Raw genomic sequence first — 22,815 nt, forward strand, 5'->3', positions numbered from 1 at the left:
AAAGGTTATACATTGTATGGTCTTTCATGTTTCAGTACCAATTCAATATAAAGTTAAGCGTTTGCATGATGGAAAGAGCTTTTCTATGAGAAAAGTGGATGCCATTCAAAAGGGAAATGCTATATTCACTTTGATGGCTTCATTTCAGGTATTCCTCATTCTTAGTTATAGTTGCAGTTACACTTTTTCATGATTTAAAAATATAACATGGTTGATGTAGCTTTGTCTTTAGTTGATTGGTACTTGTTCTTTTAGCATACATGTTCTTAACATTTATTGATGATTTTTAATTTATATTCGAGGTACATTAACCAACTATCAAGATTCATTTTCACTTTTCTAAAGAAGCAGGTGTCCCAAATTCATTTTCACTTTTCTACCTACTATGAATTAGAATATGAGGAAAGATACCTAAAAAGGGAATGAAACAAGATTTCAACCAATCATGGGAGGAATATATTGCATGTCATTGACCTAAATTAACAATTATGGAATATTACTGAATCTGTAAGATCATATGCATAAAGTTAGATACAACAGAAACATAAACAGAAACAGAAACTAGGATTCCATGCCCCATTAAGTCTTCTTAGTTGATCAAACATGTAAAATAAGGATGAACTATGGTGTCTCTCTGGGCCCTCTATAGTCTATAGTATATTTCAATCCCAAATCATTTGATGCTTGAATCTTTATAACCACTGAAAGGCCAATATCCATTTTTTCCATCAAGAATTCTTCTCCAAAAGCACAATTTAGAACTTAAACTATTAAAAAAGGAGAGAATGAACCAAGTCCTCCATGGAACAATCACAATTTGAAACAATCATTCATGAACCCAGACCAAGACATTAACATTTCACACAAATTCTCAGTCACAGAATGCATTGATGGTTCTGTTATAATCATTATCCCAAGTATCACATCAACAACAAAATTTTGTTATCAACCTACATTATCACAACTTAACATACATAAACACGAATATATATCACAACAAAAATGTCATCATCATGAGTAACACACTTGTACATTCTAGAAATATTATACTAGTGTACAAAAACATTACCGAGTGTCGAGTAAGAAGCCATAACAATGATGTATGTGGAAGCTCTCTTGATAAGACTTGAATGGTTTTTCACACTACATTAAAACAAAAAACAAAGTAGTCTTGAATAAAATTGTTACTTGAATTGTTTTTCTTTTCATTTTCCAAACTTCAAATTTTTATCGTTACTATTACTGCTAAAATTTAATGTAACTGATAAATAAGAATTATAAAACATATGTATCAAATTGGTTCATAAATGTCGAGTTCGTGTATGGAAAATTACCTCAAAGTGAGAATATCCCGCAGAAGAGACAATTGCTATGAGAAATGGTTAGTGTTGATTTGAATTTGCGATGTTGTAGCACCAAAACGTTGAGATGAATTGTGATTGCAGCACTGAATCGTCGAGATGGATTTCGATTGTAGCACTGAAACGTTGAGATGAATTGCAATTGTGGCACAAAATTGTTGAGATGAATTTCGATTTGTAGTGTCGAATGTTAAGAAGAAATTGAGGAACACGAAATTAGGGTTCTTGTTTGGTTGGAGAGAGAACGTGATTCACTTCTGATGTTAAGAAAAGTGAATTTCAATTTTTATCTTTCAAATGTTTTTTCTTTTTATTTTTTAACAAAAGAAATTTTATTTAATTTAAATATTTAATATTGTTTTAATAAAATATTTTATTTAATATGTAAATAATAAAATATTATGCCATGGATTTATAAAATGAGACGGATGGATTGAATCCATCCATATGTTATGATGGATTGTATCAAATCCATTAATTTTTATTATTTGATGGATGAATTGAATGGATGGGATGAATATGTCTTTAATGGATTTTATTGCCACCCCTAATGCCAACCCCTGGGCGCCACCATGTAATGCTTCAAAAGTATGCGTCAGTGGTGATAACGCCTCCTCTTGTGTCAGAATGAATGGACGTTCATTTGAGGCACCTGTTTTAAAAGATGATTATTTTAAAAAAATAAAATAAAATATTAGTTATTTTGATTTTTTTTTATAAAATAGTGGTTATTTAAAAAATTCACTGATTTGTACACACTAATTTTATTTTATAGTAATAATTATTACACCTAAAATATAGCGATCTCGTAAAACCCGCTTCAATTGTTCCAGTCACCATCCATGGACACCGAGAACCTCCAACGACGCCGTCGAACCAATGCAACTCCTCACAACGCCGCCGTAACGGAGAAAAGGTTGAAACGCGGTGAGGTGAGGTTAAAAAAACCCCATAGCTTTTCGAATTTGCGAGTGTTTTTGATTTCGAATAAACAAACCCGTTTCGTTCTGCAGATACTCGCAAAGAAGAAAGCCGATAAACAACTCATCAAAGAAGCATATGCTAAAAAGGACCATCTCGCTTCTTTTCCCGCTTTTCGCCACTTCCAAATTAATGGTAACTGTTTTTGAGTTTGTTAGATGCAGTTAGATCAAGATTATGTAGGCGATAATTGATAACCTAGTTTATTTAATTTGAAGTGTTTGATAATACTAGCCATGGTTTTAAATTGTGGTTGTGGATGTTGAGATTGCGGTCATTACGGTTGCTGTGATGCACATTGCGGCTGTTGCGGTGAGAATTTTGATTGAGAAAAGTCTGAAAATCCTTAAAAAAAACACTCAATGTTAAGATTTTTTAGAAGTGGGTTCTAAATTTTGAGTTTTGACGAAAATACTTGAAAAAACTTGGACTAAGTTATTTGATGTGATTTCTAATGTAGAAAGACCTATGCGATTGCGGTGACCACCGCATCAACAACATTGCAATTGCCGACCGCAAATTAATATCGTGATATTAGCATTTGAACTAGTTGATAAATATATCAACATAAAAGTATATATTTTTAATTAGTATTTAAATTTAAGTTTTGTCTATCCAGTTAATAGGGTAAAGATGAGATTGTTTCAATTTGCTTATTATCAGCTTTTTCCTCTAAAACTGAAGCTAGACCCGTTTTGTACTAAAATGCATTACTAATAACAAGAGTGATAGTAACCTATAACTTATAAGGCTATAATAATCATTGATATTGATGTTTGTGTTTGGATTTTTGTTTGTTGCTTCTAAGTGCCTAATTTTTTTTACTTGATTTTTAGGTCTGTCAGTGTGTTTGAAGTCAGGACATGGCAATGCACTTTCATCTCCTGTTAAACGTTATATTCAGAACCTCCTTAAGGTAGAAATAATAGTAGAGTTACTTAAGTGAAATATATATAAGTTTTAACCAGTATTTATAGATTATATTTGTTGAGTATGGCTCATAGTCTCATATTCACTGATAAGTGGATAGATGCTCAAGTGTAGCGAGTAGAGTTGAAAGTGCAACAAACATAGCAGAGTGAGAGTGTCTGTCTGTCATTTGAGCTTGGCCCATTTGTATGTCGGCTTCCAACTAGGAGGGTTGGGGATATGAGGGAGCAAAGCCCCCTGTGGTATATTAAAATTGCGCTGTACCAGTAACCCTAAGCATTGCATTATTTGAACACAACTTTGTACTATGTAAACCTAAAGCCGAGTTTGTTATTGTAACAATACTATACTGTATGCTCGCGAGGAATATATATCAGTTGTCCTTTTTGTTCACGATTGTGCTACTTGGTTTGTGTTTTGTTAGAAAATGCACCTTCATTGAAAAAGAGAGGACAATTAGTTTATCAAAGCTGTGGATTTTGTCTTTTAATTTGTTTATACTATCTCGAGGGCGAGCCTTGGCGCAACACAAAAATAATGCTCCCTTATAACTTGGAAATCACGGGTTCAAATCTTGAAAGTAGTCTATCTGTACATCTACGCTTCCCAAACAGCATCCGGTGGATCGTGTACTGGTCTGCCTTTTTTTATTTGTTTATAGTACTGTAATAAATCAGAAAGGCAGTCTTTTTATTTTTTTAATTTTTTTTATGTTTGTGGTTGGCCTTTGTCTGTTAATTGAATTGGGTAGGCTAACAAAAAAAATTAACTTGTCCAAATCTACAGCTTAACATGGAAGGGCCATATGGATCTGAATGGCAAGTGGAAGAGAAGGTGAAGCGCGTAGAAATGGTTGATCCCGAAGCGTGCTATATATTTGTGCATGAGGTTGATAATTCAAATGCTGATGAGATGACAACGGTGTTAACTACGGAAGATACTTCAACCAGTCGTCTAGAAGATAGTAGCCCCTTGGTTGGGTTTGTACATTACCGCTTTGTTTTGGAAGAAGAGGTACCAGTGCTTTATGTGTACGAACTACAGGTTGAGCCTCGGGTCCAGGGGAAAGGGTTGGGGAAGTTTTTAATGGAACTAATTGAGCTTATCGCCCAAAAGGTGCTAAATTGTTTTTCTAAACTTACGCTGTCATTGATGATAATAAGGAGTTAGTAGTACTGTTAGGAAAAGATGATGAACTGTTGAAAATTATGATATTTGAAGAAACTGATTTTATTTATTGATTTCTACCGATCAATTTATGAAAACCATTGAGCCCCTCGTCTGGACTTTTTGTCGACAAGCCTAAGAGTTTAATGACGCATCTAGTTTGGTATTTGATGTTTTCATAACTTCTCTTGCAGAACTGCATGGGTGCTGTCATGCTTACTGTTCAAAAGGCAAACTTGTCAGCTATGAAGTTTTATACAAGTAAGCTAAGGTAACATTTTTACAGATGTATGTGCTCATTGCATTTTTTTATCGCTTACGAGAAGTACATGTCAAGTTGGATAAGAATAAATTGACAAAAAAAGCATGTTCTATCCTTGACCGCTCCTAATCCTACAAGCTTTGTTAATTAGTTGTGTTTCAACCTTAAGAGGGCATTCTAGAAATATTTCTGTTTGCTTTTAAGCAGGAATTTCTGAATTGTATTTCTGCAACAAGAAGAGAACGAGTCGTTAGTTTCATGTTATGAAATCCACATGTATAGCTATATTCTATGTGTAATAGACTTCTATATATTATACGGGTATGTTTACTCATTCACATGTTTATTTGCGCAAATCCTCAACATGTGCTGCGTTCTAATTCCAATTTCTAAATTGTAATGATAGTCTTAGTTGTTATATGCGCTGATTAAACATTAAGTAAGAACAATGTGGTCCTTAGTGTCATTATTTGGTTTTAGCGCATGTTAGTACTTTCTATATTTTGCTATTATAATACTTTTCCCTTTCCTTTTTATGTTTGGTCTTTGTTTTGTTGAATGATGAAATGAAATATCCCTGTTACAGATATATCATATCAGCCACATCACCTTCTAAAGTTATTCCAAAGGTATGTACCCCACCTCCCCCTGGAATCATAAATAAGAGATATGAAATTTCTTACACAAATTAGTTTTGTTGTTGTTTTCAAATGCAGATGGAGACAAGTTATGAAATTCTATGCAAAACATTTAATGATGAAGCTAAAACTATTTTAGAGGTAATGCACTCACTCAGTACACCATAATATCTTGTATGTATTAAGTTTAACGATGAACGAGTTAATATTAAAATTTAATCTCCGTTTACCTCTAATTATTGGATTACTGTCTTTCTTGCCGACACTCTTCACCAATACTTTTTGGGGTCTTCTCCTTGCAAATTCTACCATCCATCTTTCTTAAATTGGAATTACCCCCAATTTCTCTATAATGGTTCTATTTTCAAGTATATCTTGTCTGTACATGATGACAGTTGTTAAAATAGCTATTTCAGTTGAACTCATCTGATTGTTACATCACAACTGTTTGTAGGTGACTGAAAACAAAAGCTTTTGAGTGCATTCAATCTGTGAACCCTGTGCTTATTTTAGTTGATGACATGTCATTAATTTTCTCCCAAAAGGTAATTTTAAAGTATAAATTCATAGAATGCTGTTATCCATTACTAGAAGAAAACATTTTGAGACTTGCTCAATTGTTTTCGTGGACATAAATGTTGATGTAACGTGGTGAAAACTTGTGTTGTGCCTCATCAAGCTTTCACCCCATTACATTATCATTTTTGTTTGGGAAAACATTACGTTAAAATCATCTTTCAATTGGCTGTAAGATAAAGTAAAGTCAAACTGTTTTCACATATGCCATAAGTTGTTATGATAAACTATTCTAGAGAGTTTATGTTGAAATAAATTGGAAGCAAATAATCTCACATATTTATGTGAACTGATAAGGTCAAGTAAGTCAATTCAAACATGTTCATAATGTAAATTGGAAATGTTAACTAACATAAGTTTACCCTCATATTTCTTCATAGAACAACCTCTTTTATGTTTGCAGGATAGTGGGTGAGTTGGAGAAAGACTGCTTAAGTTATTAGTCTCATTTTTATGGCTTCTAGCTTCGTTGTGTTAATTTAGGGTCCGTTATTCTCCCACATTTCCTTTACATTTTTTTTTGTTATGCCAGATTTAAGTCCCTATAAATTGTAGCATCTGTCTAATTTTAATGATATATATCAAATAATTTCTCTCTCTCTCTCTCCTCCATTTCTATTTTATTTATTTTTTATTGAAATTTTTTGGCAGAAAAAGGATTTAACCAAATCAATTTTATAATTTTTTAAATATTGATGGTTAATTTTTTTTTAAAAACGAACTTAGTGACTAAAGTTCAGTTCAATTATTTATAGGTATCAAAATAGTGAAATATATAGGCTTTAGCTCTCTTTACTATAGAAAAAATAAAAATTGATTCTATATGTTGCATAATATTTTACAAAACTCGAGATATTCCAATTTTTTCATTCATGCCAAAGTTGATAGTGGGGATAGTTTTTTCTTTAAAGGATAGTATCTCTTGTTCTATTTATAAGAAAAACATTATTATTTTTAGATTTATTCAATAATTAATGTATTTGGTTTATATTTTGTTTAGATAAATTATTTATTTAATGAATTTAAAAAATATTTTTTTATTTATAAATAGGATCAAAGAGAGTATTATACTTTCTTTTATTTATTTATTTAGATTTCTTTGGATTTGTTTTTCAAGACATTTTTAACTAGATATGTGAGGACAAAAGAATCAATTTTTTATTTAGGAGTTCTAGATTTTATAATTCATCTCTTAAGATTTTCATCTCAGTACAATAAAGATACTTCTCTCAGTCTAGATTTTATAATTCATTTCTTAAGATTTTCATCTTTGTTCAATAAAGATATTTCTCTTTGTTGAAGAAAGGAAGTCTACTTATAGAATTGTTTGAAGGCATTCTTATTTTTTGAAAGGAATAATCTTATAACAAAAATTAGATTTTGATGTCCTTGTTAATTAAGCGACTTCAAACACAAGAGAGAAGAAGAGTGAATTATTTGATTTTCATTATTTTTAAAGAAAAACTATTGATTTTAAGAAAAGGAAAGAAATTGAAATTAAACATTAGAAAAGATAAATGATAGAAAAATAAAGAAATAAAACAAGAGAGAGATCACACTAGAGATTTTCATGGTCCGACTTTAAACCGCGTGACCTACTTTAGTTCCCAAGAGTTTCTTCTTTGAGATTTTTATTAATAATTTGAGTTTTTACATAGGTTCAGCTTAACAACTTTATCATTTTTTTAGAGGTTTATATTGAAACCTTCAAATCTATTACAACATCACAAGAGAAATAAGTTATTGATTATACAAATTCAGCACAATAATAACAGAGAAACACCAGTCTTTGATGAAAATTTTCACTCTCTCAGCACTAAGACAATTTCTAGTAAATAAAATTGATAACAAACTAAAAATAAGTGAGATACAAGAATGTATAACTTAGAAAATTTGTGATTTAGAAGAGACGAAAATATCATTTGTATAGAATTTTTTTGGCTAAAGAAAGAAAAATATATGGGCCGGATCCATTCTCTAATCGATTAGATTGTCGTTAATATAGACAATCACCCCGACTAATTATACCTAATAAAAAAAGAAAGATTTGTTGGCACGATTTCCTAATTAATTAGGTAACTTTCTTAATCAATTATAGAGTGATTTTTGCCCCATAATTGATTATAGGTTGAAGTCTCTATGTATAATCGATTAAGCGGCGTCCATAATCGATTAAACATTGGTTATAATCAATTTTCAACAGGTTTTGATAAAATATGAAGTTTTGCAAACCATTTTAATTGAGTCTGTGCCCTTCCTTAGTACTTAAAGACTTAATCTTTCTTATTTTACATATAATTGATTAAATACAAGATTAAGACACTAAGTGCAAGATAATACTGTTTTTCACAACAACTTCAATTTCTTTTGATTGATTGATTTGATTCTTTTTAAGTACTTAAAGAATTGGAAGGATAAATAATATTAAATAATAGATGGTATGTTAAGAAAAAAAATCATTAATGTTACATTGGAATTGTAAAGTGACTTATAATTTGGGATAATTTTTTGTGGCAAAGTGACTTCAAATTTGGGACAAAGGGAGTTTTCAAATAGGAACTTGGATACTTTGCTTTGAGATTGATTATTGATTGATGATGATTGACTTATCTTTTCTTTACTCAGTTGTAACCATCAAAATCTTTAGAAGACATTAACCTGCACATCACGTAGAACCACATTCTCCTCCATTTTATTGATGACATAACATCTATTAGGGAGGTGGTAAACAAGAAAAGTATAGATGAACAAATTAGAGGTGTTAAGCTCTCTTTCATAGATAAAAAGAGTATACTCTAGTTCCACGAGAGTATACTTATTTTCCTTTATCATTATTAAAAACATGGAAGAAGAAGAAGAAATGAATAAACTGAAAGCATATAGTATCATTTACAATAGGGTGAGAAAACATGTGAGATCTTTTACAACACAGTTATAATTGATGACATCTTTATAACAGATGAGAAAATATCATTAAAATCAACACCCTTTCTTTGACGGAAACCTTTCACAATTAATCTGACTTTATATCTTGGAGACTTAGAGTTGCTCTCATGTTTAACTCTATAAATCCACCTGTTTTCCAAAGCCCTTTTTTCCCTTTAGGCAACTTCACCAAATCATAAGTGTGATTATCATGCAATGATTTCATCTCATCATGCATTGCATCCAACCACTTTTGATTTTCATCACTTTCCATGACCTCTTGAAAACACTTGAGTTTACCCTCATCAGTTAAGGTCACGTACTCATCAGAATTATACCTTGTAGAAGATTGTCTTTACCTGTTAGACTTCCTAAGTTGAATTTGAGATGATTCTGGAGCTTCATAAATATTCTCATCATGTGACATATCGACCCCCCTTCACCGTTATTAGTTGGAATATTTACCTCATCTCCAAGTTGTTGATCATCAACATAATCATATGGCTCACCATGTGATCCTCACCATCAATAGCATCCATATTGTGACTAGGTAACCGAATTGAAGACAAACTGATATCTTTCTTAGGTGTAAACTTATCTACCTTATTAATGTCTGCAATAGTTTGGTCTTCCATAAACACCACATTGTGGCTTCTAATAAGTTTTTTCCCTACAGGATCATACAACATGTAACCAAATTCATATTGCATATAACCGATGAAGATACATTGTTTTGACTTTGTGTCCAACTTGGTGAAGGAGAATTTGCGACCCAAAGCGCAGCGGAAATTAAAATTTCTCCTTTAGAGATCCTTACGAATGGTCATGATCAGTGATAGAGTATTTACCTCTTGTGACGGTTGAAACCTTTGGTGCAGATCTCTTGTGACGATCAAAACCTTTGATGCAGATCCACGAAGCGATCACGAACGTTGAACGATGACAACGTCTCTACTCAGTCCACACGAACGGGTTCCTTCAATCTCAGTGCTAGCTGGTACGAATGAAGGCTTTGAGTGAGAGAGAGAGAGAGAGAGAGTGAAAACGAAAAGAATGCAACCGCAAATTTTTGCTTCTGCACAAGGGTTCTATTTATAGAACCACTTGTGTGGGCTTCAAGCTAAAAGCCCACTTAAGTGTATTTTGGCCCATATCTTATAATATGCCCAAAATCACTTAAGCTCATGGTACCTTACCATATTTCGTATTCTACTCAAGTACACCGTACCTTACGATGTTCTATAACTCACTTAAGGGCACCGTACCTTACGGTATTCCTTAGTTACTCTATCTCTCATCAATCCGTCCTTTGTGTGTGACCCTGTAGGTTTTCGTGACGTTGGCAATTATATTAAATCACGCATTTAACATAATAAACAGTGAGCGGTATCTAGCAACACATCACTGCTACCCAAGACACGAAAATGTCATGTGATCTGACAAAACCATCTGTGATAATAATTATGTGTATAATTACCCATTTTCCCTTATGTCTATATTGAACACAAGGCATAGACCGTGTCATCCTTGTCCAGTTCAATATTGGGCCCATAGACATTTATCCTGTTATGCAGGATGGGCAAATTCCATCTAGGTCACTCATGTCCCTCAGCATGCTTTGTGGAGTACCCATCAACTGTCTTTATGGTTATCCAGTTACGGACAACGTTGGATCAGCAATAAAGCACTCGACTCTACATCTAGGATCCATAGTGGTTTCAGGTCGAAGAGTGGAATACACTATTATCACCATGAGAATGACTTATGACACCTTGCATAACTTTCTATATAGTATTCTCATAGCGGGTCAATCCGGTATAAATATTACTCCTAATATTCATACCTATGTTTAAGACTTGATAACTCTTTATCCATGATCCATGAGATGTGATCATCAGTCTACAAACATAATAGTCTTAATGCTTTAATGTTATCCCACTTCACACTAAAGCTCGACTACGGATACTTTAGGAATAGTGTCCTTATGTTTAATGTGTTCTCATGATTAAGTCACACTTAATACATTAAACGGACTATCTATTCCAGGGACTTTATTAATCAACCATAATAAAGAGAATGCCTTTTATTATTCGATACAAGTACCAAAATGTATTGGCCTCTAGGGCTTATGTAACACCCTTCTAAATACCCCAAATATTTAATTAAAACAACAGCATATAAATCAATATCAGAGTAATCATGCACCAAGGGTGTCACATAATACTTCACATAATTCACCGTAAAAATCAGTCATGCTCATTATTTAATTCAACATAAACACTTCTTTAAAAATTCGCAGCGGATAGAAACATTCAACATCTGTAATATCTTAAAATTAACATTTATTCAACAAATAAAACATCCCGTCCCGATGTTACATCTATCAGAGCATGACCCACTAAAACCACTCTAGACTTCAAGCACTAGCTTCTACTCAACTCACTGCTCGTTACCTGAAAAATATAACTGTAAGGGTGAGTTCCTCAATCGATCTAACAAATATTATAAATCATCATGTTATGTTAAGTAACTTTACACGTTAATCACCCACATCATATCATGCATTCGGTAGCAGCATATTCAACTCAACATCATATTCAAACACAACGTAAATGCAACTCAAATGAGACTCGACTCTTCATGCATGTGGTACCATTTGGAGTAAAACTCCCAACTTAAAATCATTGCCAGTTTAGTGGGCATCAAGGCATAAGCCTTCAACTTTCAACTTAAAATTCTTGCCAATCCAGGCCAACGTGGTGTGAGCAAAAGCCCCATAATTTTGCCAATCCAGGCCAACGTGGTGTGAGCAAAGCTCCATATTTTTGCCAATCCAGGCCAACGTGGTGTGAGCAAAGCTCCGACTCTATGCATATGAATGTATATGGCATGTACGACTTGAAAGTTCAACAACATAATAACAACGACAACATAACAGCTTTTTCAGCAACAACAACTTAAAAATCAACTTTGGCTCATCAGCCTACAACTCAGCGTTTTCAACAAAACAACTTATATTCAACTTTGGCTCATCAGCCTACAACTTAATATTTTCCACAAAAACAACTTATCAACATATTTGCATCAACATTTCACAACATAGACTCCACGAATTTATTTATCACAATTGGATACAATAGGCCAATCACCAATTACACTTACATCATAAAAATCAACCATTTTTACATACTGCAACAGTGTTAACCGGTTAACGCTATAGGTTAACCGGTTAACGCAGGAAATTTACACTTCCAGGCAAAACGCAACAGTGTTAACCGGTTAACGCTATAGGTTAACCGGTTAACGCAGGCAAAACTCAACATTTTTCACAATTATAACATTGTTAACCGGTTAACACCCTGGGTTAACCGGTTAACGCAGGCGAAACAGCAGTTCCTGCGCTAACACAAGGCAGAATGCAGAGTTTCCGCATTTTCCGCCGTTGGAGGACTTCCGGACCTCCGATTCAACTTCCGTAAAAAGCTATACGCTCAGAAATTCACAATACACTCCAATACAAATTCAATTTCAGCTTTAATACAACTTATTCAACATAATTTCTCAGCATTCTAAATCCCAATTAGGGTCAATCGACGGCTTATCACTACCCATTACATGTTAATCGATAATACCCATTAAACGACGATAAACCCCCCTTACCTCAACAATCCGGCAACTCTTCGAGCTTCAAGCTTTTCCGTTCTCCAACCTTTGCTCTACAGCTCTTTGCCCTTTTCCTCTTCTCTGCAGCTTCTCAGTTTTCACGTAAAAACCTTTTCCAAAAAATGAAAACCTTTTCTCTTATTCCACTTATATATTTTCCAATTATAATTATTATTCCAAAATAATAATAATAATCCAATAATTCAATTTATTTAATTAAATTATTAAATATATTATTAACTTAATTAAATAATTCTTTTACTTTATTTGGGGTGTTACAACTCTCCCCCACTAAAAGAGTTTTCGTCCTCGAAAACATACCTCAAACAAATAACTCTGGATAGGACTCCTTCATCTGACTCTCCCGTTCCCAAGTCACATTGCCACCTGCTGGTCCTCCCCAAGCTACCTTCACTAAGGCAATCTCTTTACCCCGCAACTGCTTCAACTCTCGATCCTCGATCCTCATAGGCGATGTTTCAACAGTCAGGTTATCTCTCACCTGTACGTCATCCACTTGGACTACATGCGACGGATCATGAATGTACCTCCTCAACTGAGACACATGAAAAACCTCATGCAAATTCGCAAGTGACGGCGGTAAAGCGATACGATAGGCTACCTCTCCTATCCTCTCTAAAATCTGATAAGGACCAATAAATCGAGGTGTCAACTTCTTCGACTTCAAAGCCCGACCAACACCTGTTATCGGAGTAACACGAAGAAACACATGATCACCCTCTTGAAACTCAAGTAACTTCCTCCTCTTGTCATGATAACTCTTCTGACGACTTTGAGCCATCCTCATCTTCTCCTGAATCATCTTAATCTTTTCTGTAGTCTGTTGAACAATTTCCGGTCCGACCACAGCACTCTCACCGGACTCACACCAACATAACGGTGTCCGACATCTCCTACCATACAAAGCTTCAAACGGCGCCATACCAATGCTCGAATGAAAACTATTGTTGTAGGTAAACTCAATCAACGGTAAATAACAATCCCAACCACCTCCTTTTTCCAAAACACAAGCTCTCAAAAGATCTTCTAATGACTGAATCGTCCTCTCAGTCTGACCGTCAGTCTGCGGATGATATGCAGAACTCAATCTCAGCTTAGTTCCCAAAGCTCTCTGCAAACCTTCCCAGAACTTCGATGTAAATCTAGGATCTCTGTCCGAAACAATACTCGACGGAATACCATGCAAACTTACAATCTTCTCAAGATACAACTCAGCCAATTTTTCTAACGGATAATCCATTCTAATCGGAATGAAATGAGCCGACTTCGTTAATCTGTCAACAATCACCCAAATAGCTTCAAAATTCTTACTTGTCCTCGGTAAACCAGAAACAAAATCCATACTGATACTATCCCACTTCCACTCTGGAATAGCCAACGGTTGCATTAGCCCAGAAGGCTTCTGATGCTCAATCTTTGACTTCTGACAAGTCAAACAAGAATAGACAAAACTCGCAATTTCTCTTTTCATTCCCGGCCACCAAAATAACTTCTTCAAATCATGATACATCTTCGTAGCTCCAGGATGAATACTCAGACCACTACGATGTCCTTCCTCAAGAATACTCTTCTTAAGCTCGGTAACATCCGGAATACACACCCGACTACCAAACTTCAAAATACCATTCTCATCAACTCTGAATTCGCCACCTTGACCTTGATTCACTAGAGTCAACTTATTAACCAAAAGCATATCAAATTTCTGACCCTCTCTGATCTCCTCCAGAATACCACTCGTCAACTTCAACATTCCCAATTTAACACTATTGTGAGTACTCTCACACACCAAACTCAAGTCTCTAAACTGTTCAATTAAATCCAATTCCTTAACCATTAACATAGACATATGTAATGATTTCCGACTCAATGCATCAGCCACTACGTTTGCTTTACCCGGATGGTAATTCAACCCAAAGTCATAATCCTTCAGAAACTCTAACCATCTTCTCTGCCTCATATTCAGCTCTTTCTGATCAAACAAATACTTTAAACTTTTGTGGTCACTGAAAACCTCAAATCTTGACCCGTACAAGTAATGTCTCCATAACTTCAGAACAAACACCACAGCTGCCAACTCTAAATCGTGCGTCGGATAGTTCCTCTCATGAACCCTCATCTGTCTTGAAGCATAAGCTATAACCTGCTTATTCTGCATCAACACGCCACCCAAACCCAACAATGAAGCATCGCAATAAACTTCAAATGATTCCGACGAACTCGGTAATATCAGAATAGGAGCAGTAGTCAACCTTCTCTTTAGCTCTTGGAAACCTTCTTCACATTTTGAGTCCCAAACAAACGCTTGCCCCTTTCTAGTCAACATCGTCAACGGTAACGCCAACTTAGAAAATCCCTCAATGAACTTCCTATAATAACCAGCCAAACCAAGAAAACTTCGAATCTCAGCAACAGACTTCGGAGCTTCCCACTTAGATACCGCTTCTATCTTAGAAGGATCAACAGCCACACCACCTCTTGAAATCACATGACCAAGAAAACTTACCTCTCCTAACCAAAATTCGCACTTGGACAATTTAGCAAATAACTTCTTTTCTCGGAGAATTTCTAAAACCACTCTCAAATGCTCAGCATGCTCTTCTTCAGATTTCGAATACACCAAAATATCATCAATAAACACCACAACAAACTTGTCTAGGTACGGATGGAAAATCCTATTCATATACTCCATAAATACTCCAGGTGCATTAGTCACACCAAAAGGCATTACAGAATACTCATAATGTCCATACCTTGTTCTGAAAGCAGTCTTCTGAATATCCTCTGTTTTCACACGGATCTGATGATACCCAGATCTCAAATCTATTTTACTGAACACACTTGCACCAACCAACTGATCCATCAAATCATCAATCCTCGGCAAAGGATACCGATTCTTGATCGTCACTTTATTCAGTTGCCTGTAGTCCACACACAACCTCATAGTACCTTCTTTCTTCTTAACCAATAGCACTGGTGCACCCCACGGTGACACACTCGGACGAATAAATTTCTTATCCAATAGATCTTCCAACTGACTCTTCAATTCAGTTAACTCAACAGCAGACATACGGTACGGAGCCATCGATATCGGCCTAGTACCAGGTACCAAGTCAATAGAGAACTCCACTTCACGCTCTGGCGGCAATTCATTCACTTCTTCCGGAAACACATCAGGAAAATCACACACCACAGCTAGATCGCAAATCATCAGTTTATCTTTAGCCTCCAAAGTCGCTAACAGCATAAACAACTCTGCCCCATCAGCTACTTCCTCATCCACTTGTCTCGCTGATAGAAACAAACTCTTTCCTTCCTCACTCTCAGGAAATATCACAGTCTTATCAAAACAATTGATAGAAACTCGGTTAAACACCAACCAGTTCATACCCAGAATAACATCAATCTGCACTAGTGGAAGACACACTAGGTCCATTCCAAAGTCCCTACCAAAAATACTCAAAGGACAGTTTAAACAAACCGAAGTAGTAGTCACTGAACCCTTCGCAGGAGTATCAATTACCATACTACCAAACATCTCAGATATCTCTAACTTAAGTTTCACAGCACAATCCAAAGATATAAAGGAATGAGTCGCACCTGTGTCAATAATAGCTACAAGAGGAAAGCCATTAATATAACACGTACCTCGGATCAAACGATCATCTGCAGAAGTCTCAGAACCCGATAAAGCAAAGACCTTGCCTCCCGACTGGTTCCCTTTCTTCGGCTTCTGACACTGACTTCCAATATGCCCTTCTTCTCCGCAATTAAAACAAATCACTTCCTTGTGCTTGCAATCAGCTATTGCATGGCCAATCTTACCACAGCGAAAACACCTCTTTACTTCAGCAGTGCATACATTACTCTTATGACCAGCCTGACCACACTTGAAGCAAACTATACCAGTAGGAGCACCTCCCCCACTAGCTCTCTGAGCCGGAGCAGCTCTTTGCTTCCCCTTTCCAGCTGGAACATCATACGGCTTGCCACGGTTTTGATGTTGCTTGCCTCTGCGATCACTGACAATCTTGTAATGAGCATTATTGTCTTCTTCAAATATCCTGCAGCTATCAACCAATTCAGTAAAAATGCGTATCTTCTGATACCCAACAGCCTTCTTAATTTCAGAGCGCAGTCCGTTTTCAAACTTGATGCACTTTGAAAATTCAGCACCAGCACCAGTGTAATGAGGATAAAATTTGGACAGCTCCACAAATTTCGCAGCATAATCAGTGACAGACATGCTTCCTTGCTTCAGTTCAAGGAACTCAATTTCCTTCTTACCACGGACATCTTCCGGATAATACTTCCTCAGAAATTCCCTACGGAATACATCCCAAGTAATGACTTCACCTGCCACGGTCAACCACTCGTGAGTCTCTAGCCACCAGTCATCAGCTTCGACTGCTAGCATGTGAGTACCATACCGAACCTTCTGAGCTGGAGTGCAATCCATAACACGGAAGATTCTCTCAATCTCTTTCAACCATCCCAAGGCTGCATCTGGATCATGCTTCCCTTTAAACACCGGCGGATTCTCTCTCTGAAAAGTCGCCAAGCTACGTGATCCAGCATCTCCACCAGCATTTGGCAAGTTCTGCACAGCTTGTGCCATCGCTTGCATTGTGGCAGCCATTGCAGCGTCATTCCTTCCAGCCATTTCAACTTATCAATACAACACAACTTAACGTTAGATTAATAACAATTACACAATTGTTAGACAGTAACGACACGACAACTGGCCGGACAGACCGACCTGCTCTGATACCACTAATGTAACACCCTTCTAAATACCCCAAATATTTAATTAAAACAACAGCATATAAATCAATATGAGAGTAATCATGCACCAAGGGTGTCACATAATACTTCACATAATTCACCGTAAAAATCAGTCATGCTCATTATTTAATTCAACATAAACACTTCTTTAAAAATTCGCAGCGGATAGAAACATTCAACATCTGTAATATCTTAAAATTAACATTTATTCAACAAATAAAACATCCCGTCCCGATGTTACATCTATCAGAGCATGACCCACTAAAACCACTCTAGACTTCAAGCACTAGTTTCTACTCAACTCACTGCTCGTTACCTGAAAAATATAACTGTAAGGGTGAGTTCCTCAATCGATCTAACAAATATTATAAATCATCATGTTATGTTAAGTAACTTTACACGTTAATCACCCACATCATATCATGCATTCGGTAGCAGCATATTCAACTCAACATCATATTCAAACACAACGTAAATGCAACTCAAATGAGACTCGACTCTTCATGCATGTGGTACCATTTGGAGTAAAACTCCCAACTTAAAATCATTGCCAGTTTAGTGGGCATCAAGGCATAAGCCTTCAACTTTCAACTTAAAATTCTTGCCAATCCAGGCCAACGTGGTGTGAGCAAAAGCCCCATAATTTTGCCAATCCAGGCCAACGTGGTGTGAGCAAAGCTCCATATTTTTGCCAATCCAGGCCAACGTGGTGTGAGCAAAGCTCCGACTCTATGCATATGAATGTATATGGCATGTACGACTTGAAAGTTCAACAACATAATAACAACGACAACATAACAGCTTTTTCAGCAACAACAACTTAAAAATCAACTTTGGCTCATCAGCCTACAACTCAGCGTTTTCAACAAAACAACTTATATTCAACTTTGGCTCATCAGCCTACAACTTAATATTTTCCACAAAAACAACTTATCAACATATTTGCATCAACATTTCACAACATAGACTCCACGAATTTATTTATCACAATTGGATACAATAGGCCAATCACCAATTACACTTACATCATAAAAATCAACCATTTTTACATACTGCAACAGTGTTAACCGGTTAACGCTATAGGTTAACCGGTTAACGCAGGAAATTTACACTTCCAGGCAAAACGCAACAGTGTTAACCGGTTAACGCTATAGGTTAACCGGTTAACGCAGGCAAAACTCAACATTTTTCACAATTATAACATTGTTAACCGGTTAACACCCTGGGTTAACCGGTTAACGCAGGCGAAACAGCAGTTCCTGCGCTAACACAAGGCAGAATGCAGAGTTTCCGCATTTTCCGCCGTTGGAGGACTTCCGGACCTCCGATTCAACTTCCGTAAAAAGCTATACGCTCAGAAATTCACAATACACTCCAATACAAATTCAATTTCAGCTTTAATACAACTTATTCAACATAATTTCTCAGCATTCTAAATCCCAATTAGGGTCAATCGACGGCTTATCACTACCCATTACATGTTAATCGATAATACCCATTAAACGACGATAAACCCCCCTTACCTCAACAATCCGGCAACTCTTCGAGCTTCAAGCTTTTCCGTTCTCCAACCTTTGCTCTACAGCTCTTTGCCCTTTTCCTCTTCTCTGCAGCTTCTCAGTTTTCACGTAAAAACCTTTTTCAAAAAATGAAAACCTTTTCTCTTATTCCACTTATATATTTTCCAATTATAATTATTATTCCAAAATAATAATAATAATCCAATAATTCAATTTATTTAATTAAATTATTAAATATATTATTAACTTAATTAAATAATTCTTTTACTTTATTTGGGGTGTTACAGCTTACACCAACAATCTCCCACTAGCACTAGAGCCAATCAGGTATACCCCTTATGCCCATTGATCTAGTATGGCCATCATGCTTCTGCTGCGCAAGAGGCTTTGTCAGTGGGTCAGCTATATTGTCAAGTGTAGGTACTCTACATATTCTCACTCAACGTCTAAGTATGTGTTTGGATCGTCGGTGAGATCTAGGCTCCTTAGCTTGTGCGATAGCACCATTGTTATCATAATAGAGACCAATGAGATCCACAATGCTAGGGACTATGCCAAGTTTACTAATGAACTTTTTGATCCAAACAACTTCCTTTGCTGCACTTGAGGCAGCAATATACTCGGTCTCGGTTGTAGAATCAGCAACTGTATCTTGCTTTGAACTTTTCAAGCTCACAGCGCCACCATTTAAGCAAAACACATAACCATTGGAATCATTCATATTAAAGCGTCTCAGCACCTTGTCTATGTACTCTGACTTAGGCCAAGCATTTTATGATCTATCTCTATAGATTCTGATTCCTAATATATAGGCTGCTTCACCTAGGTCCTTCATAGATAAGCATTTCCCCACCCAAGACTTTGCTTGTTGCAGGGTAGGGATATCGTTTCCAATAAGTAATATGTCATCTACATATAATACCAGGAATACGATCATGCTCCCACTAACCTTCTTGTAGACACAAGGCTCATCTTCGTTCCTGATGAATCCATATTGTTTTACTGTTTCATCAAAATGAAGATTCCATGAGTAGGTCACAAGCTCATCTTGATCCATGAGTAATACATCACCTTGATCAGATATCCATATATCTCAGGTAGGTGACGTATCCTGCCTGACCTACGCTGGTCTTGTTCTACTTGAGCAGGTTGCTCTTACACAACTACTTGTGTTTCCTGCTCCAATTCCTCCATAGGTGTGTCGATGCTTTGTGATTCTTGAATTTCTTCAAGCTCTACTTTCCTCCCACTGGTTCCTTTGGAAATAAAAATCCTTTTCTAGGAAAACTCCAGTTCGAGCGACAAACACTTTGCCCTCAGAAGGATTGTAGAAGTAATATCCTTCTTTTTCTTTAGGATACTCCACAAATAAGCATTTGTCAGATTTGGGCTCAAACTTAGTTGAAACTTGTCATTTCACATAAACTTCGCAACCCCAAATCTTCATGTAAGACATATGTGGTTTCTTACCACTCCATATCTCATATGGTGTCTTCTCAACCTTTTTGGATGGAACACGGTTAAGTGTGTAAGCTGCTGTCAATAGTGCATGTCCCCAAATGGAGTTTGGAAGATCGGCGTGACTCATCATGGATCGGACCATGTCTAACAGGGTTCGATTTCTTCTCTCAGATACACCATTCCATTGGGGTGTTCCAGGAGGAGTGAGTTGGGATAGAATTCCACACTCTCTCAGATGGTCATCAAACTCTAGGCTTAAATATTCACCACCTCGATCTGATCGAAGAGCTTTAATACTTTTACCTAGTTGGTTTTGTACTTCATTCTTGAATTCCTTGAACTTTTCAAAGGACTTTGATTTGTGTTTCATTAAATACACACAACCGTATCTACTGAAATCATCGATAAATGAAGTACTGAAAACCTCCTCTGGCTGGAATGTTCAGTGGTCCACATACATCAGTATGTATGAGGGCCAAAAGATCATTAGCTCTTTCACCTTTTCCTGTGAATGGAGATTTTGTCATCTTCCAAGTACTTTGGGCAGTTTCTCTTCCAGTGTCCGGTCTTACCGTAATGGAAGCAGGTGCCTGCCTTTGTTATGCCTCCACTAGGCCTCAAAACAGTAACAGTGGGTCTGGGTTTGGCAACTTCCTTGCCCTTCCCTTTATCACCCTGCCTGGTGGGCCTTTTGTTCTGTCTCTTTCCATTTCCGATCATCAGAATGGACTTCCCTTTTGTCTTCAGATTCTGCTCGGCAGTTCTCAACATGGCGAGCAGTTCAGGAAGAGATTTGTCCATATAAATCATATTGAAATTTAGGACAAATTGAATGAAACTATCTGGCAACGATTGCAAGACCAAATCAGTTGCAAGTTCCTTTCCGAGGGGAAAACTCAACCTTTCAAGCTTTTCCATATACCCAATCATCTTGAGCACATGGGGACTTATAGGGGCTCCCTCAGCTAACTTGCCTTAAAAAAAAGGGGTTTTGAAACTTCAAACCTCTCATGCCTTGCTTGCTCTTGATAGAGCATCTTCATGTGTTCGATCATATCGAACTCTATCATGTTCTCATGTTGCTTTTGCAACTCTGAGTTCATGACATCCAGCATGAGACAAGCAGTTTCATTGGCATCATCGACATGCTTCTTATAAGCATATCTTTCTGCCTTAGGTGCAGAACTAGGAGGTTCCTCTTCAGGAACAGGTGTCTCCAAGACATACAACTTTCTATTATGTTTGAGGACAATCCTCAGGTTTCGGTGTCAATCCAGAAAATTTGTCCCAGACAATTTTTCCTTATCAAGGATTGATCTCAAGATGTTGTTAGAGGTGTTTGCTGTCATGGTTATCTACATAAGGATTAAGAAAATATAAGTATCATTGACATATTTAATTAGGCCTTTAATCAAATATGCTCCCACTATTTTACTCAAAACAAATAACCCTCATCATTTGATTCGGAAAACCCCGTTGGAAGATTTTCTAGTGGGTCGAGATCCATATTTCACTTCGTTCTAAGTCCGCGTAGGCGGATTACACAAAACTAGGTTATTTAGGTAGGAACTCCTTCCAATTGTATCTCATACAACTCTCGAAAAATTTCAGTTGGGTGAATAACTCCTTATTCCAATCCATCATATGGATCATTCCCAACTCTTGCTTCTAAACATATATATAATCTTATTATAATTTGTTTAGTTAAGTTTGACCCATTGTTTTAACAGTTGGATATTACAATTATCCCATCGCACCTTACTAATATATAGATCATGCACCTCGCGTAGGCGAAACCTACATTATCCATTACTAGTCTTGATGAGTGTTAAAACTTGGAAAGCATAAACTTAATATTTAGTTTGAGGGAATTGCAATTGTTATGATCTCACCGGCTTATTTATCATATAAATCGTCTCTCACATGCATCAACATACATTCACATGCATCAACATACATACAAACAAAATGAAACAGTTATGGCCCTTAGCGCAATTGTTCTCCCAAGCCAATGAGAGAACCTAAGCTAACCTACAACGATCCAAGCTTCTCCAAGCAAGATCTTCAAGGTTGTCCTCCTTTAATATTGAATTCTTCTCTAAGCTTCTCCAAGCAAGATCTTCAAGATTGTCCTCTTTTGATCTTGAATTCTTCTCTTTCTTCATAACATTGTCTTCTTCTCTTTCTTCACAGTATTACATTCCAGAAGAAACTCGTTTTACATACGAGGGTTTGAGATGAGAAAAGAAGTTACATTAAGAGATCAAAAGGAGAGGCACGACACGCAGGTCGTATTTAAAAAAAAAAACCCAAAACAAAGTAAAGAAAGACTAAGGCCATAACTGATCACCACAAGGCAATAATAATAAACACATTGTTATTATTAAATTTTAATTCCTTTAATTAATTAAAACCAAATTAAATTTCGGCGACCGATCACACTACGCAGAGTTAGCCGGGGGTTCCGCTGCCCTGTCCAAAATTTTAATGAACAATTCATTTGAAATGGACATTGTTTTTGCATCCAC

The 22,815-nt window shown here is 36.2% G+C and overlaps 1 protein-coding gene and 1 long non-coding RNA gene across 6 annotated transcripts; one reads left to right on the forward strand and one right to left on the reverse strand.

Annotated features, from left to right (window-relative positions):
• Positions 1–433: 433 nt before the first annotated feature.
• LOC127133666 (uncharacterized) lies at positions 434–1,729 on the reverse strand. 2 transcript variants are annotated; one of them, XR_007807627.1, is made up of 3 exons: positions 1,335–1,646; positions 1,070–1,143; positions 434–950 (listed from the first exon to the last, which is right to left on the reverse strand). It is a non-coding gene; the product is annotated as an uncharacterized LOC127133666 (long non-coding RNA). The 2 variants fall into 2 exon arrangements; XR_007807622.1 differs by having other exon boundaries at positions 434–1,143; positions 1,335–1,729.
• A 379-nt stretch (positions 1,730–2,108) lies between these two features.
• LOC127133682 (uncharacterized) lies at positions 2,109–6,514 on the forward strand. 4 transcript variants are annotated; one of them, XM_051061750.1, is made up of 9 exons: positions 2,109–2,293; positions 2,375–2,477; positions 3,179–3,258; positions 4,059–4,388; positions 4,634–4,710; positions 5,288–5,330; positions 5,418–5,480; positions 5,794–5,884; positions 6,319–6,514. In XM_051061750.1, the coding sequence occupies exons 1-8, from the start codon at positions 2,204–2,206 to the stop codon at positions 5,815–5,817; spliced, it is 810 nt and encodes a 269-aa protein (XP_050917707.1). In that variant the 5' UTR covers positions 2,109–2,203; the 3' UTR covers positions 5,818–5,884; positions 6,319–6,514. The 4 variants fall into 4 exon arrangements, with proteins under 4 accessions (XP_050917707.1, XP_050917709.1, XP_050917708.1 ...); XM_051061752.1 differs by having other exon boundaries at positions 4,059–4,286; XM_051061751.1 differs by lacking the exon at positions 6,319–6,514 and having other exon boundaries at positions 4,634–4,700; positions 5,794–5,890.
• Positions 6,515–22,815: the final 16,301 nt, after the last annotated feature.

The sequence above is a fragment of the Lathyrus oleraceus genome, chromosome 1 (genome assembly GCF_024323335.1).
Source record: "Lathyrus oleraceus cultivar Zhongwan6 chromosome 1, CAAS_Psat_ZW6_1.0, whole genome shotgun sequence".
Classification (NCBI taxonomy): Eukaryota; Viridiplantae; Streptophyta; class Magnoliopsida; order Fabales; family Fabaceae; genus Lathyrus; species Lathyrus oleraceus.

Bases quoted from the DNA above. Each gene is read 5' to 3' on its own strand.
- LOC127133682 (XM_051061750.1), top strand. From the start codon at position 2,204: ATGGACACCGAGAACCTCCAACGACGCCGTCGAACCAATGCAACTCCT. The intron at 3,259-4,058 runs GTAGAAATAATA...CCAAATCTACAG, and splicing joins ATATTCAGAACCTCCTTAAG to CTTAACATGGAAGGGCCATA. The intron at 4,711-5,287 runs GTAACATTTTTA...TCCCTGTTACAG, and splicing joins TTTTATACAAGTAAGCTAAG to ATATATCATATCAGCCACAT.